At 35.6% G+C, this 14,647-nt stretch overlaps 2 protein-coding genes and 2 non-coding genes across 4 annotated transcripts; all 4 read left to right on the top strand.

Annotated features, from left to right (window-relative positions):
• The first annotated feature begins 476 nt into the window (after positions 1 to 476).
• On the top strand, positions 477 to 3,521 carry atp5if1b (ATP synthase inhibitory factor subunit 1b). The gene is made up of 3 exons (XM_055053480.1): positions 477 to 612; positions 2,375 to 2,487; positions 3,066 to 3,521. The coding sequence occupies exons 1-3, from the start codon at positions 544 to 546 to the stop codon at positions 3,205 to 3,207; spliced, it is 324 nt and encodes a 107-aa protein (XP_054909455.1). The 5' UTR covers positions 477 to 543; the 3' UTR covers positions 3,208 to 3,521.
• Positions 3,522 to 4,193: 672 nt separating this feature from the next.
• rpl13a (ribosomal protein L13a) lies at positions 4,194 to 7,150 on the top strand. Its single transcript, XM_055053175.1, has 7 exons — positions 4,194 to 4,322; positions 5,294 to 5,366; positions 5,448 to 5,513; positions 5,704 to 5,805; positions 6,250 to 6,335; positions 6,518 to 6,577; positions 6,895 to 7,150. Exons 1-7 carry the CDS (start codon positions 4,194 to 4,196, stop codon positions 7,102 to 7,104), a joined length of 726 nt encoding a protein of 241 aa, XP_054909150.1. The 3' UTR covers positions 7,105 to 7,150.
• LOC129374908 (small nucleolar RNA Z195/SNORD33/SNORD32 family) lies at positions 5,554 to 5,635 on the top strand. Its single transcript, XR_008607572.1, has one exon. It is a non-coding gene; the product is annotated as a small nucleolar RNA Z195/SNORD33/SNORD32 family (small nucleolar RNA).
• Positions 5,853 to 5,927, top strand: LOC129374909 (small nucleolar RNA SNORD50). The gene has a single exon (XR_008607573.1). It is a non-coding gene; the product is annotated as a small nucleolar RNA SNORD50 (small nucleolar RNA).
• Positions 7,151 to 14,647: the final 7,497 nt, after the last annotated feature.

A 14,647-nucleotide genomic window follows, 5' to 3' on the forward strand; every position in this document is an offset into this window, starting at 1 on the left:
TGATGTAATTGAGAAAAGTTTGATTTCAGGACCTGTTCCAATTTATCTTTTTAAAGATTTAGAAAAAACATTTTTTTAATGCTTTTTGTTTATAAATGTAAAATTTTCCACTGAAGCAGAATGTTATTTATAAAATGTTGAACTTTTTTATTCTTCATTGAGATTCCATATTTGATCCAAGTCCATTTGAAGATGAAATAAAAGTTACCTTGAAAGCAAAAATGACCCGTATCAACGTGGGGTCGACAGATGCGTAAATTACGTAAGATGTTACGCTGGGGGACGTACCATTATGTAAATTGAGACATTTTACTCTAAATCCGTTTATTTCTTCAAACTAATGTTTTACAAAGTTGCGTTCCAAACGTACTAAAGTGTTTTTTGCTATTCGATATGAAAAATATTATTTTCTGCGGAGTGTAGACCAAAAGAGCAGGCGGACTCACCCCTCCGTTTCGCTGCTAATGGTACGGCCCGCTGGCTGCTTTCTGTGGACAAGGACAAACCGTCACTGCCAGTCTGTTTCTGACCCGAAGGTCCAACATGGCGAGGCTGCTGAGGTTAAACGTCAGGAGTTTTGTCACATCTCAGCTGAGAATGTCCTCCGATCAGGTGATAAACGTCTCTTCCCTCCCGGCTGCGTTCAGAAATCATTCAACATGTTTTTTTTTAGCTAGCTAAAACCAAACATGGTTAGAATAACATCGGTTTCAAATAGCTGGTAATGGTTTCTAGATTATATTAGTGATTTGGATTAAATCTGACCTATAAAAGGTTTTAATTACCAGCTGCGTCATAACAGAGGATCTGTGATTGTTTTTGCTCAGGTTACACTGTATAACATTTCCGTATTTTATTATTTTTATTATTTCTAAACCTGATTTTGATCTTCTAAGTTGAGCTGACTCAGTTGTGTTATTGCATAATATTTTGAAAAATATTTTTTCTTATCAATAAAATATAGATACAGTCCTTCTGTTTCTATCAGAGGCTTTTCACATAAAACCAGAAGTAAAAAATAAAAACCCACATGAAAACCTCATTTCCTGCATTTTCAAGACTGAAAGCAGCAAAGCTGAAACATTATCTTTGTTTGATGTTTCAAACAAACATTATTTGAAACTACGTGAAGTTTGAGTTAGAACAGTTGTATTTTTTTTTATTTTTGCTGCAGTATCAGTTTTATTTTGTGTTTCATTAAAATTTTATTTACTGTTCTTAATTTGCTTATTTGATGACGGAAATCAGACATCCCTGAGCAACAGAGTGTCTTCATTCAGAAGCTTCTTCAGAAGAGCTGTAACAGAGACTGCTACAGAGGCATCTACAACAACTCTTTGAAGGAAATTAAGAGTTTTAACATTTTAATTTCCATCAGGGATTACTAAATCATTTTTTATAGCATTTTGAAAAATTTTATTTAGTTAAAAAAAATCATTCAGTTATTTTTTTTTCTGTATTCAATGCATCTTATTATTTGTAAATTTAGTTTGAAATCCTTTTAAGTATTTTAGCATGTATTTATTTGTTTAACTGGTATTTCTGTAATATTTCAAACCATTGCTACTTCTGTTAACTGTGCATTTCTGTTTCATGTCATTGTTTATAACTCTTTTATTGTCCATATATTTAAAAACAGGCTTGTTTTGTTTATAACACTTAAACACTTAAATATTGTCATATCAGTCAAAATGCATGATGAAGTTTTCAAATGATGATTTAAATTATTCATGGTGAACAAAAGGAAGAAGACATTCAAGCTGACCTGGTCCTGTGTGATTAAATACTCACTTCTCATGCTTTGACTAGGCCACTCAAAAGAAGTCAAGCCTGCAGTGCACCAGACGGTTAAATAGTTTTTGGTTCTTTAGGGAAGATTATCCATGTTTTTTGTAATAATGGCTCTTTTGTAGTTATTTTTTTTAATGGTAGCATGTCATTATGTATTGTGTGTTTTTAAATATTTTATTTTAGATTATTTTCCTTCATGCTGTCAAACATGTTGTTTTATACAGTTTAGACATGAATCAAACCTGGGTGTTAATTTCACAATAAAATGACAAACTTTTAACTAAATCTTAATCAAAAGTTGCTAGAAAGTAGAACGTGTATCTGCTGACCTTTAAATGGGACATTTGTCTTTGAAATCTCTAAAAATGATCATAATACAGAATATCAAAATACACCAACAAAGCAAATATCTATTTAGGTAGTATTTAAATTACTTACAGTATTCATTTCGTATATAATGTGTTGCCGATGATTATATTTGTATTAGTTGCTAATATTTAACGTTTTGGATGAAATAATAAGCGATTTTCCCTCTGGATTCAGCTCAGTCTTCTTCTCTGACTCTCTGTCTCGCCTGTTGCAGCTGGGCGAGCTGGGTAAAGGTGCAGGAAAAGGCGGAGGCGGCGGCGGCTCCATCAGGGAGGCGGGCGGCGCCATGGGGAAGAAGCAAGCTGCTGAGGAGGAAATGTATTTCAAGTATGTTTTTTTTATTTGTATATATTCAAACCAACAGCAACTCTGCAAATGTCCAGAAAACACAACTTCGCTATTGCGGTGATTCAGTTCAATAATTGTGGTTCTGTTTCATTTTCGGGGGAGACTGACAGGCGGATCAGCGCAGCGTCTGCCGATATTAAATCATAATATGTGTTTCTGTTATGGTTAAGCAAATTTGTTTACATAATTTAAATTTCACAATTTCATTGTTAATGGAAACAGATTTTATTTTAATCTTAGTGCAAAATGTTTTTAGCAAAAACAGTGAGATTTTTTTTTTCCAAGTTTGCCATGTTTCCAATGAGCGAATTTATTTTTGTAAGTTAAATTTCTAGCAAGTTATTTTAATACAGATAGAAAAACCACAGAAAAAGGTCAAAATCTTCTTTTTCAAAATTGGTGTTTTCATTAAACTTATTTTTGCAATTTAAATTTGCACAGTTTTATGGCTAATGTAGAAACACAGCTAATTTGGTGGATTAATTTTTAAAAATCTAACATTTGGTTTTCTCCCTTACTTTTATTTATTTGTGTTTCTCTGTGGAACGGCACAAAAGACGTAAAGAGCAGGAGCAGCTGGCGGCCCTGAAGCAGCATCACCTGGAAGAAATCGATCACCACAAGAAGGAGATCGAACGCCTGCAGCGCGAGATTGATCGCCACAAGGGAAAGATCAGGAAGCTGAAACACGACGACTAAGTGAAACTGTCCAAAAAAAAAATATTATTCTCCTTTGCCTTTATTCATAACACCTGTTGCTGCATGCATTTACTGGGCAGGACATGAATGTGTGGAAGTTGCTGAAAGTCATCAAATCTCCTCATCTACTGGTATTTTGGTTGTTTGCTGCAGTAACAATCTGCAATTTCTGACTGAAGTTCATCAGTGCATTTTATGCTTCAGGTCACAAACTGTCAAGAAGTACAGTTAAAGCTGCGTTTGTCAACATGAGCTTTTTTCACAATTTAAATAGATAAAATTGTGCATTAAACTGCAAGTTGGAATCACTGAAAGCTGGTTTTCTTTGTGTTATTTCAACGTGCTGGGACTCTAGGTCTTCTCTGGTACACCAAGGTGGTTATAAATTAAAATCGTCCAAACATTTAGATTCTTTTTCTGTAAAACTGCTTTCAATAGTTAATTTTAAGCAAAGTAATGTTCTTTAAACCAATGGATATTGAAAGACGATTCAATAACCGCTGCAGTAAAATTAAGCTTTTAAATGTTTCTACTTAATTACATACAGGATAGTAAAGCATAAAGTCTGACTTTAAAACATCACAAAATACCTTCTAAGCTGAAACTTTCTGTAGTTTTCACATAGAAAGGGTCACTGGTCTGTTAGAAATGCATGTTTGCAAATTATTTGAAGCTCTAAGAATATTTCTGTACAATGGTGATCAAAACTAAAAGAGAAAATGAATGACTGTCATTTTCCAATTCTTAATATCACTGGCAGTTCTAGATTAAAATGAATCGTTTATTTTTGTCAACATGTTTTTCCCCCTGATTGGAGATATTAATGTTTTACTGTCAAATTTCCAACCAGAAACAAATGTAAAGGTCGAATAATAATTATTTAATTTTCATATTATTACTAACAAAAACAATTATTAATATTATTAATGCAAATGAAAAAATAAAGTAGAAAATTACATAAAAAACGCAGCCTCCTCCATACATAGATGGCGCTATGGCAAGTCGTACATGACGAAGAAATCAAAATTTCGTCACTTCCGGCTGTCCCTGCCTTTTACCGCGAGCAGCCCCGTTCTTCTTTCTTTTCGCACATCATGGCGGACCGGTTCAATAAGGTGAGGAATCGCTGCGGAGCTATTTACTTTCCTAATTTAACTTTGAGTCGTCTTTTCTCAGCCCGTCATAGCAAATATGCTGAAAATAATCATATTCTATCGACATAATGCCTCTTTGATTCTCAGTTTTCTGTGAGACGTTGCATTTTTAAGGTAATGACAGGCGGTTGGCCGTAGCTGTGTGAACATGCCTTCTTCCATCATGGCAGCTTCCCTTACAGCACAGCACGTTCAGCTTCACTATCCGAACTGTTTCTGTTGTTTTGGGAAGCGGTCTTTAAGTTTAATGTAGTTAAATAGTTTATAGACTTGCACAGTTATAGCGGGTTTCAGCGCTTCTCTGAAGCGACTCCATCGTGTTGGTGGTTGATGCTAACGTTAGCTTAGCCCCTCGCAATGCTCATTTACCGACAACGTAGCAAGTATCACTTAGTTTGACAAACTATTAAGCATTAAAACAATTAATGTAGTAATAAAAAACATAGTTGCATATTTCAAATGAACTCTGTGTTTTAAACTGGTCTCAATTTCCCTGTCTTTGACGCTAAATCACAAACGTAATTTAGGTTGTGAAAGTTATATTTTTAAAATTAAAAACAGGACTGGAGGTTCTGTTTTTCAAGCAAAGGGCTTTCAGGTGTTTAAGTCTAATGAATGTGATGGTTTTTGCATCATGGGCTTTGTTTCACAAATACTTTAGGATTTAGATATGTTAATTTATTTTTTCTTTCCTTACATTTTGCATTAAAGATTTTGTCATTGCATCCCAGGCTTTGATTTTATTTAAACTTTTAGATTGTGGATAAATCAGCATGATTTCTTTTTTCTTTAATCCTAAGTGAGAAAAGTGTGATACCAAAAGTAATAAAAATGACTTGAGGATTTCATCTGTTTTTTTATGAAGCAAAATGCATCTAAATAAGAAAAAAGATCTTGATTTTTTTTTTTTGTGTGTGTGTTTTCTCTGACAGGTTCTGCTACTAGATGGCAGAGGCCATCTGCTGGGCCGACTTGCTGCCATTGTGGCTAAACAGGTCCTCCTAGGTATGATACAACTTGATCTTTTTCCACTAATCAAATTTAATGTGATTTAATCTTTAACTTATACATGTGTTGCTATGTCAGGGCACAAAGTGGTGGTGGTGAGATGTGAGGGCATCAACATCTCTGGCAACTTCTACCGTAACAAACGTGAGTCGAGGCCAAATTTTCAGTGTTTTTATTGGAATTGCTCGTCTGTGATGTTTTACCCAATGTTGTTCGAGTTTCATTGACCATGAGAATACTTTACATGCACTACCATCTGAGACAGGAGTGCAGCAGCAGTTCTAGTTGTTGTTTGGTTGATTTGATGGGTAACCGGATGTTTATTGTCCAACAGTGAAGTATTTGGCTTTCCTGCGTAAGAGGATGAACACCAATCCGTCTCGTGGTCCTTATCACTTCAGAGCTCCAAGCAGGATCTTCTGGAGGACTGTTAGAGGTAAAAAGGAGATTTTAATTTAAAATGGTGATAAATTTGGCGTTGCTCAACAGTGATGAGACTTTTTATCCCGAATCTGATCCTCGGTTGATGATCCAAACATCAGATCTGACTGCTGAGTTGAGCATCACCAGCTGCGTTTCCATTCATTGTATAATTGATCAGTTTGACACATTGAAGATAAATTTGCTTTATGGAAACACTGCAATTTAAAAAAATGTTTTTGATCACGAGTCACTTGATCAACAGAATGTTACTGCTGGTGGAAACGCCAAAGAAGACAAAGTAGTTAATTTCATGGAAATGCAGCAATTACAAAGTTGTATTTTGGATTAATGACAAGTATCGTAGAAATTTTTAATGGAAATGCAGCTAATATTACTACCTGTGTGGTTTGATACTAAAAAAGTTTTTCTTTTTAAAGAATAATGTTGTTGTGTTTAGGAATGCTGCCTCATAAAACCAAGCGAGGCCAGGCGGCTCTGGAGAGGCTGAAGGTGTTCGACGGCATCCCGCCGCCCTACGACAAGGTGGGTAAAATGTTTCGATTTGACTTTTATTGGAGGTTTTCGTCTGTGATGATGTTTATTCTTAACTCCCTTAGCTGAGTTTCAGATGAGAGAGAGAAAAAAATCCCTGAGACATTTAAATCTAGGAATAAATGGATGGAAAATTATTTTTTCCTTTTGTTAATTTTGGGTTTGTTTTGCAGAGGAAGCGCATGGTTGTCCCAGCTGCTCTTAAAATCGTGCGTCTGAAGCCGAGTCGTAAGGTAAATACAAGTTTTTTAAGCTGAGTTTTTTAAAAAAAATTAAAATGTCTAATTAGATTTTTCTGTTTTTAAGGTCTGAGTGTTAAATTTAAGTTTTCTGTGTCTTTAATGTTTAAGCTAGAATGTTAAATTTAATAGTTTTTTCATGTTTTTTAAGCTAAATGTTAACTTTAACTATGTTTTCTCAGTTTTTAATTTAAAGTGTTAAATTAATTTGATTTCCATGTTTTTTTTAAGCTTGTATGTTAAATTTAATGAGCTTTTTCATGATCTTTAGCTAAATTTTAGTGCTTATTTCCGTGTGTTGCCCTCCTCAGTTTGCCCTCCTGGGCCGCCTGGCCCACGAGGTTGGCTGGAAGTACCAGGCGATCACGGCCACCCTGGAGGAGAAGAGGAAAGAGAAGGGGAAGATCCGCTACCAAAAGAAAAAAGTGCAGATCAAGCTGACCAAGCAGGCGGAGAAAAACGTCGAGAGCAAGATCGCAAAGTACACAGACGTTCTGAAACAATACGGTGTTCTTGTCTAAACTGGCTTTTAGTGGCTAATAAAAATTTAAGTAAATGTTTACAGAACGCTTCTTTGGCTTTTTTTTTGGCCATATTTCTCACTGTGAGTGTCTCTTGTGCCACAGTGTTCTGGTAAAACCATTAAGTCTGCTGGATGTTCTTCTATCAGATGTTTAGTTTTATTTCTATCTCTGAAAAAGATCAAATATTTTATTTTCCAGATTTGCTCATCAAATCATTTTATCTGCTTCCCTCTGGTCTGTTTTTTAAAAGTTTCATATCAAATCTGTATTTATAAATTCAGAGATTCTTTTAGGGTTTTTGGTGAAGGGAGATGACTTATGCCAAAAAACGTAAAAATTTACAAGTAACGAGCAACTTTCTGAGATCAAACTGTCAGATTATGAGGAAAATAATCAGAAATATCCTGGAAATGACATTTTCTGTGATGAACAGCAAAATTTTCAAGTTTTGCAACTCAGAAAATTTCAGCTTTTTCTTGCAAATTTAACTTTAGGAACTGAGAAACTTGGAAGTTTTTGTTTTTCCAGCAAAATGTAAACTTTAAGAGCTCATGAAAGTTTTGTTTTCTAGGAGTTTTTAATGTCAAAACTTTCAGAAGTTTTTTTTTTCCACCTGCGATGGCTCTAAAAGCATCTAGTTTTCTAGTTTAAAAGTGTTTTTCTAAAATCCATCTTAACGTGCAACTCATTTTGTTCCAGCAGGGGGCAGCAGCAGAAATGTTCTCAGAAGTTTATTGAAACAAGCCAGGAAATTTGAGCTTCAAAACTAAATTTTGTTTTTTGAGAAAATGTCTGAAATTTTCCAGAAAAACAAAATTTTTTCACTTGGAAAAATAGGATAGTTTTTTTATTTTTGAAAAATTAAATCTTCAATTTTCTGAGCTCAGAAATTCCAGTTTTTCCCAGAAAGACTGACCTGAAAATGTCAGTTTCTGGTGAAAATCGTCTCATGTTCCTGCCTATAATGGCAGCAATACTCTCCTGTATTTCTGTAAGATGTCTGACCGCCATGTTGCTAAAATCCGTCTCTTTGTGTAATTTCTCCTTTCCACCAGCAGAGAGGCACGTCGTGCTTCACGTGTCCAGCGCAGCTGCTACTTCAGCACTGGTTTTTCTAAAATCTTATAAAACAGAACCAAACCTTGGTTCAGTGGGTCGACTGTCTAAAATTATTCAACACCACAAATAAATCAAAATCCTTTCCGCAATTAACCTTTTTACAGTGAGTATTTAAATAACCGCTCCATTGAATATCAATGCATGTGCTGGAAGTATTTGCACTCTGCAGACTGAAGTTATTAGATATCTCTGCAGGGCGGCTCGGTGCTCATTTGAATTTCTCCTGCTTGTGAATCTCTTGGACGGACTGGATGGCTTCCAACTGAAATTAGGACAGACTCTCAGGTTATTACTGACCGATTACATCCTGTTAATCACACCTTTAAAATACTGAAATTAAAGATTCAGAGGACTAAATGGCTTTGTTGAAGCTCGGATAGCGTTAATACTTTCTGCTCTGTAGGAATCAAGGTTGGTCTAAAAGCAAGAAGGTGTTAAAAGTGGGGGGTGGGGGCCATTTGCAGACCCTAAAATGATTTTGTGTGGCCCAAGAATACTTTTTGACAAAATTGTAAGTTTTAAATGAAAATCTACTAGGATGTAACCAAAGATGGTCAAAAATTACACCGTAGAAGAAGAGCACTACTTAAACATATTCTTACTTAAATAAAGGTCCAAGAAGTTTGTCAAGAGTTTAAAAAAGTATTTGTCCAGAGTAACTGATCAAATCATTTAGTATTTATAAAATTAACAAACTCATTTTACAGTTTTCCCCAGCAGGTCCATCCATGAACAGATTTAAAAAAATTACATTTAAGTGGAGATTTTTGTATTTTAAGAATGGAAATGACAATAATTCATAGAAGTAATGAAAGATAAAATAAAATCAGTTTGATTTCATTAAAAACTTATGAAACTTTAGCAAAGTCTGCAGGTGTGTGTCTGGTGAATCTTTGGCTGAAACATGTTTGTTTTTCATTCAGTGGGTAGAAAATTCACAAATTTTACTCAAGTAGAAAAACTTCATAAATTACTCAAAAGTAAAAGAAGAAAATGTTTTGTTATAAAGTGAAATAATCTTAAAAGTGGATCCACTTAAAACAAACTCATTTATCTCGCAGACTTGTTAGTTTTGTCTTATTTTAAGTGGACTAAGATTTCTACTAGGAACAAAAAAATTCCTGGTAAGATTTTGTGCCTTTGATTTCTCGCTGAGTTTATTTGAAATAAGTCGATGCCAATGGCCGTTTTCCAGCTTCAAGGCTTGAAATCCGTATTTGATCCTGTTTTTTTGTGACGTTATTTCCTCTCTGGGACTCTTAGACCTGAATTGGCCGCAGTAAGTCAAATCAACGCAGAACCCTTTGCAGTATTCCCCAGCAGGTGCAGCAGATTGATTTTGGGATTTCTAAACGGAGCAGCGCTTTCGCTGCCTGGTTTGTTGCAGCTTAATGATGACGTCTAAACGAAGCAATTTGTCAGGATTAGAGAGAAAAATTGATCCTTTAACGGCTGGCAGACAGAGAAGTCAGAGTTTCTGCAGACAAAATAGTATGTTTTGTTTTTATTTGCGTTGTTTCAGCTACTATTCTGAAAGTATCATTAAGGTTCAATTTTTACTGGAAGAGATTCTCCTTTAACAACCCACCTCTTCTGCAGTCGATTTAAAAGAGCAGTATCATTATTTTTTTTAGCTTTGCATCATGTTACGACGTTATTCCCTCATCAAGAACGTACATATAGTGTTACCTTGATACTGTCATGCATGTGTGAGAAACCCTTCAGTCTCCATGCCAACCACATAGCTTTGCTAAACTGCTGAGTGGACCTAGCTCCGCCCTCAAATCGTAGCTCCTCCCCAAATATGGCTTTTTATGTCATATTTGAAATGTAGCATTTTTCAAACAACTAAAGTTACTGGACTATGATGTAAAATGATACTATGTGCCTGGAAAACATAATGCTGCTCCTGTGAATACCTTGGGATTAGGCTGTGCATTTATCATGTCGTTTATCATTTATTGTGAACTATTTTGATTTGTTGTCTTGATAAATTTCAAATTTCATGGCTCCTTAGAGCAGACAGAGACGTAAACGCCGCGGCGACGTGATGTTCGGCTAATTGGGCCGGTCCAATCAGCCGAAATTCTGTTTCCACAGGGGAACAATATTTCGCACAAGACCGGCTCGCCTCGCTTCACGAGGAGCGAATCGGTTTTTTGATTTCCTGAGGATGCCACTGCATTTCTGGAATCTCTTGAATGAGGTATTATTTTTAATATTCTTTTTTCCTGCTTTGTTTTAAAGAGTTGGAGAAGGATGGATTCACAGTGAGACTCATTTATACCATTTCACTTATAACTGGGGAAAGTTTTTTTTAAGTTTCATATTCTGTCAATGGAACTAATAATTTTTCAGCAATATTAAGGAATTATTGACTTAAACAAACTCCTATATCTTGCTTAAGTCTAGTCTTCAGGCCTTCCACCAAGAGCCCAGGCACTTGAAGCACCACGATACCGTTGGCAGCAAATTCCTCCAGGCCAAAACCTCTCAGGCGGCGAACCACGGCGGTGCCCTAACCCAGCCCAAAAGTAACAAATAAAATAATAAACAAGGTCGTTTAAAACAGAGTTGCCAAAAACACAAGCATCTGCGAACACTTACCTATTACAAAACAAAAAAACTTCTCTCTCCCTCCTCCAACAAAAGTGCAAAAATCCTCATGAACCTCCAATGACATACATATGGAACATCAAAAGTGTCCAAAATCTAGTAAGGTTCCAAACACCTTAAACTCGCCTAAAAACCTACAAATAACCTGCAGCACAGGAAAATCAAAGTTAGGGGCATTTAACCACAACCTGAACACAAAGGAATACTTGAAATGAGAAACCAAAATAGATTAATGCAAAAACTCATAACTAACCAGAAATAAGCAAATACTAAACAAACCTAACAAAATCCAACCATAAAATACAAACCAAACAGAGTTCTGAGGAAGGAGAGGGAAAAGCCTCCTGTTTGCTGCATGCATGGCAGCTTTTAAAGCAGCAGAGCACTAATCAGGGCAAAACACAACGCCTGCAGAAGGCTTGCCTCCAGACCTGCAAGGAAAACGGGCAGAGACCCACTGCGGCCGTAACATGCACCCTTTGTGGAGGTAGAATGCATCACAAATCTGCACTCCTGAAATTTTAACCATCGCAGAAGCTGGAGAAGAAGTACAAGGATTGCAACTCAACAAAACATTGGAAAGTAAAACTGTTCAAGATAACAGATAAATCTTAACAAGCCAATAAAGGAAACTATTGACCAGTCTTTGAATTTGTCCAGACAGAAAGAATTAAAAACAAATCAGCGCATTAAGGCGTCGTCTTTTGATTTAGAGAATGAAGAAATACAACAGCCAGACAGACACAGCACCTCAAAAACATCGCGAAAAAAGTTGGCATGATGTCCATCCAGCGAAAGTCTCTGATTAAAGCAAATGAGGAGCTGAAGATGCAAGTTATAAACATGAAAAACGCTGCGCTTGAAATAGACCGTCTGCTTCGGGAGAAAGACAAGGAATTTAAAAAAGTTTGACGCAAACAGAATTTGAAAGAAGAATCTCACAGCCTTGGAGGAGAAAAGGCTGTGAGACAATAAACAGTCTTGGAGAAGAAGACCACTCTGGAGAAGAGAAAGACCACTTTGGAGCAAAAAGTATCGCATTGGGTCAAAAAAACATGTTTAACATCCAAAGAATAAATATATTCCATTTCCAAGTGAAGAAAATACTGAAGTCACACCAAAAAGTTTAGCTGAAAGAAGATTTCCAAAACAGGTGGGTTAATGTTTCTTGTTCGATGTGACAAAAGGAACAAAGAGGATCAATATTTGGGATATATTTAATTTATATATTAAAATATTAGTATCTGAAGATTTATATCTTCTTCTTTAGGACAGAAAGGCACCACAGACCTATTCTATTAATTACATTTGCCTGAATTTTGTTGTTGTTTTTGCAGCAGATTAAACCTGTGACCCGATGTTTCATTACTGGGAGTTTAACACGTTCTGCGTGACAAATGCAAACAATAAAAAGGTTTTTCTCCGTGCCGGCATGAGCCGATTGGTTTCTTAAGCTATCAGATATCTGCCTCAGAATTATTCTGTAGAGTCATTATTGAACCAGAAATGGCTCCAGAATCAGATTAGCAGCGAAGGGAACGTCACAGAGCAGCATTTTAATATCTAGTTGAGTCCTGGTAAAAGCTGGTGAGGAAACGCTGCAGAGATGCAGCATCGTTCCAGTGTCTCCTAATGATGACAAATTATCCTCACGCTGCTTAAAGAAGTGAGAAATAAGAAGTAAAACAGAAAGGCAAATTGGAAAAACAGACTAAACAGAGTGCGTTAGTCCATAAATCAATAATTTAGCCTCAATTTTTTTTCATGCTTTGAAGGAAATGTGATGTTTTGTCAGACAAATATCTCCGTACACTTAACATAAGACAAAACTAACTTATAGGAAACTTTTCAACAAGACATAGGAGCTTGTTTTAAGGCAATAACTCATTAATATTGCCAAAACAGTAGAAGTACTAGCAGATTATTTCACTTATGCTTAAATACTCCATGATCCCTAGCAGCGGTTGCTAGGTAGAGCTCAGCACATTACCTAGCAACCCCCGCCTGTTACCTAGCAACCCAGGTGGAGCTCTAGCACATCTGGTCAGCTGGTTTTTTCGCTGGAAGAAACTTTGTTCGTTGTTGACGTCCTGCTCAGAAGCCAGACTGCAAAAATACCAAATTTTACCAAGTATTTCTGGTTTAGTTTCTACTGCAAATATCCTGTTAAACAAAATTATTTTGTCAGATTTCAAGTTTAAGTAAATAATTCCTTCTTATTAATGAAGTCATTTAATTTACCGCTGGATATTTTTTCCATGAGGAATTTTAGCTGTTTTTTTTAATTTAAAAAAGTATTTTAAGAAATAGTTTTATTTTATTTGTATTTAATTTCCCTTTGGGATTAATTAAGTATTTTTTTATATTTTAATTTGAATGTGAAATAATCTGCTAAAGGAACCGGTAGGTTTTTGTCAATATTAAGGAATTTCCTACTTCAAATAAAAGTTACTTTCACGTTAGTTTTGTGTTATGAATACTCAACAGAAGATACCGTTTTCAAGAAAATATTCAGTTACTGTTGAACAACCCACTGACTCTGGTGTTTTATCTAAACTTTTGCTGTCGTCATGTTGTGAATTCGCATAAATGGAGCGCTGGAATTTGCCGACATCGGACGCAAACTATTTTCTACTGAATTACAGGCAGATTGAACGCACCATAGAATGCTTTTAAATCTCTGCGTACGGTGCCAGTCTGCTATGTCTCCAACATATCACTTCAATGGATTTCTGCTTTTAACCTACATACAGTTTTACACAAATAAGTGTTTTTATAGAAGTGCTCTCAGTTGGCAGGGTAATGTATGTAAATCCAAATGAGCTCGTTAATCTCTGTAGAATAAACAAACCCACACAGAGCCGATGCGGTCGCAGGTCATTCGAACAAATCACATTTTGCATGATAAATGTCAGGTGTGAAGCAAGCAGTAATGCATTCTTGCGAAGATGAGGTGCAGCAGGGCATGTCTGCGCCGTGTTTTCATTTGCTGACCCCGGGTGTAATTGAAATGATGATTTAGAGCGAGAGCGGCGCGACTCGATTCGCTCGGTCGTTCCGAACTCATCACATCCATCCGAACACAAAAGGCAGCTGGAACAGAAATCGGTCGGCGGAGACTGCTGTTGGACTCGCAGGGCAACAAATTGAATTTAGGATCTGAAAATGACCTGTCAGAAACCTTTATCAACTCCTCTTTAACGAATCACAAGCAAAATACGCACATTAGCTTGAAACGCAATGAAGGGCCAAATTCAATTGTCCTTGAGCAACAAAAACCAAAAAGCAGCTGCAGACGATCACTGAGTGTCTCATTGTCTACAGCAAGAAAAATAAATAAATCATTATTATAATCAATGATTAATCTAATTAAAAAAAAACTGGCACATTCTTCATTTAACCAGTAAACTATTTTATACAATATTAGAAATACAATGCTCTTTTAAGTATGAAAATAAACATTTTATTGAATAAAATGCACAAACAACTTTCCTTTAATGAAAGCTTCAATAAAGATTAATCGATAGCAAAGAAAATCTTTCAATAATGTGAAAAACTCATTTTAAAACCTCTTTCTGCTTGACTTAGTTTAAACACAGTTTGAAAATGATCTGATTAGGATGTTTAGAAATTAGATAGAAGATGTTATTAATAGGAGATTTTATACAGAATTGAATTATATGAAGCCAGAAATATAACTTGGAGTTCTGGGTTGAACATATTTACAGAAAAAACTCTTTTTTTAATCTTCAAAGCAAAATGTAATTTTTAATCTATTCATTTCTTCATTGTTTTACAATTTTGA

This window comes from Poeciliopsis prolifica, unplaced genomic scaffold (genome assembly GCF_027474105.1).
Source record: "Poeciliopsis prolifica strain line A6 unplaced genomic scaffold, Auburn_PproV2 SCAFFOLD037, whole genome shotgun sequence".
Taxonomy (NCBI): Eukaryota; Metazoa; Chordata; class Actinopteri; order Cyprinodontiformes; family Poeciliidae; genus Poeciliopsis; species Poeciliopsis prolifica.

Excerpts from the sequence above, each read along its gene's own strand:
- atp5if1b (XM_055053480.1), top strand. The coding sequence starts at position 544 with ATGGCGAGGCTGCTGAGGTTAAACGTCAGGAGTTTTGTCACATCTCAG. Across the intron at positions 613-2,374 it reads TGAGAATGTCCTCCGATCAG|CTGGGCGAGCTGGGTAAAGG; the intron begins GTGATAAACGTC and ends CGCCTGTTGCAG. Across the intron at positions 2,488-3,065 it reads GAGGAGGAAATGTATTTCAA|ACGTAAAGAGCAGGAGCAGC; the intron begins GTATGTTTTTTT and ends ACGGCACAAAAG.
- rpl13a (XM_055053175.1), top strand. The coding sequence starts at position 4,194 with ATGGCGCTATGGCAAGTCGTACATGACGAAGAAATCAAAATTTCGTCA. Across the intron at positions 5,806-6,249 it reads CTTCTGGAGGACTGTTAGAG|GAATGCTGCCTCATAAAACC; the intron begins GTAAAAAGGAGA and ends TGTTGTGTTTAG. Across the intron at positions 6,578-6,894 it reads GTCTGAAGCCGAGTCGTAAG|TTTGCCCTCCTGGGCCGCCT; the intron begins GTAAATACAAGT and ends TGCCCTCCTCAG.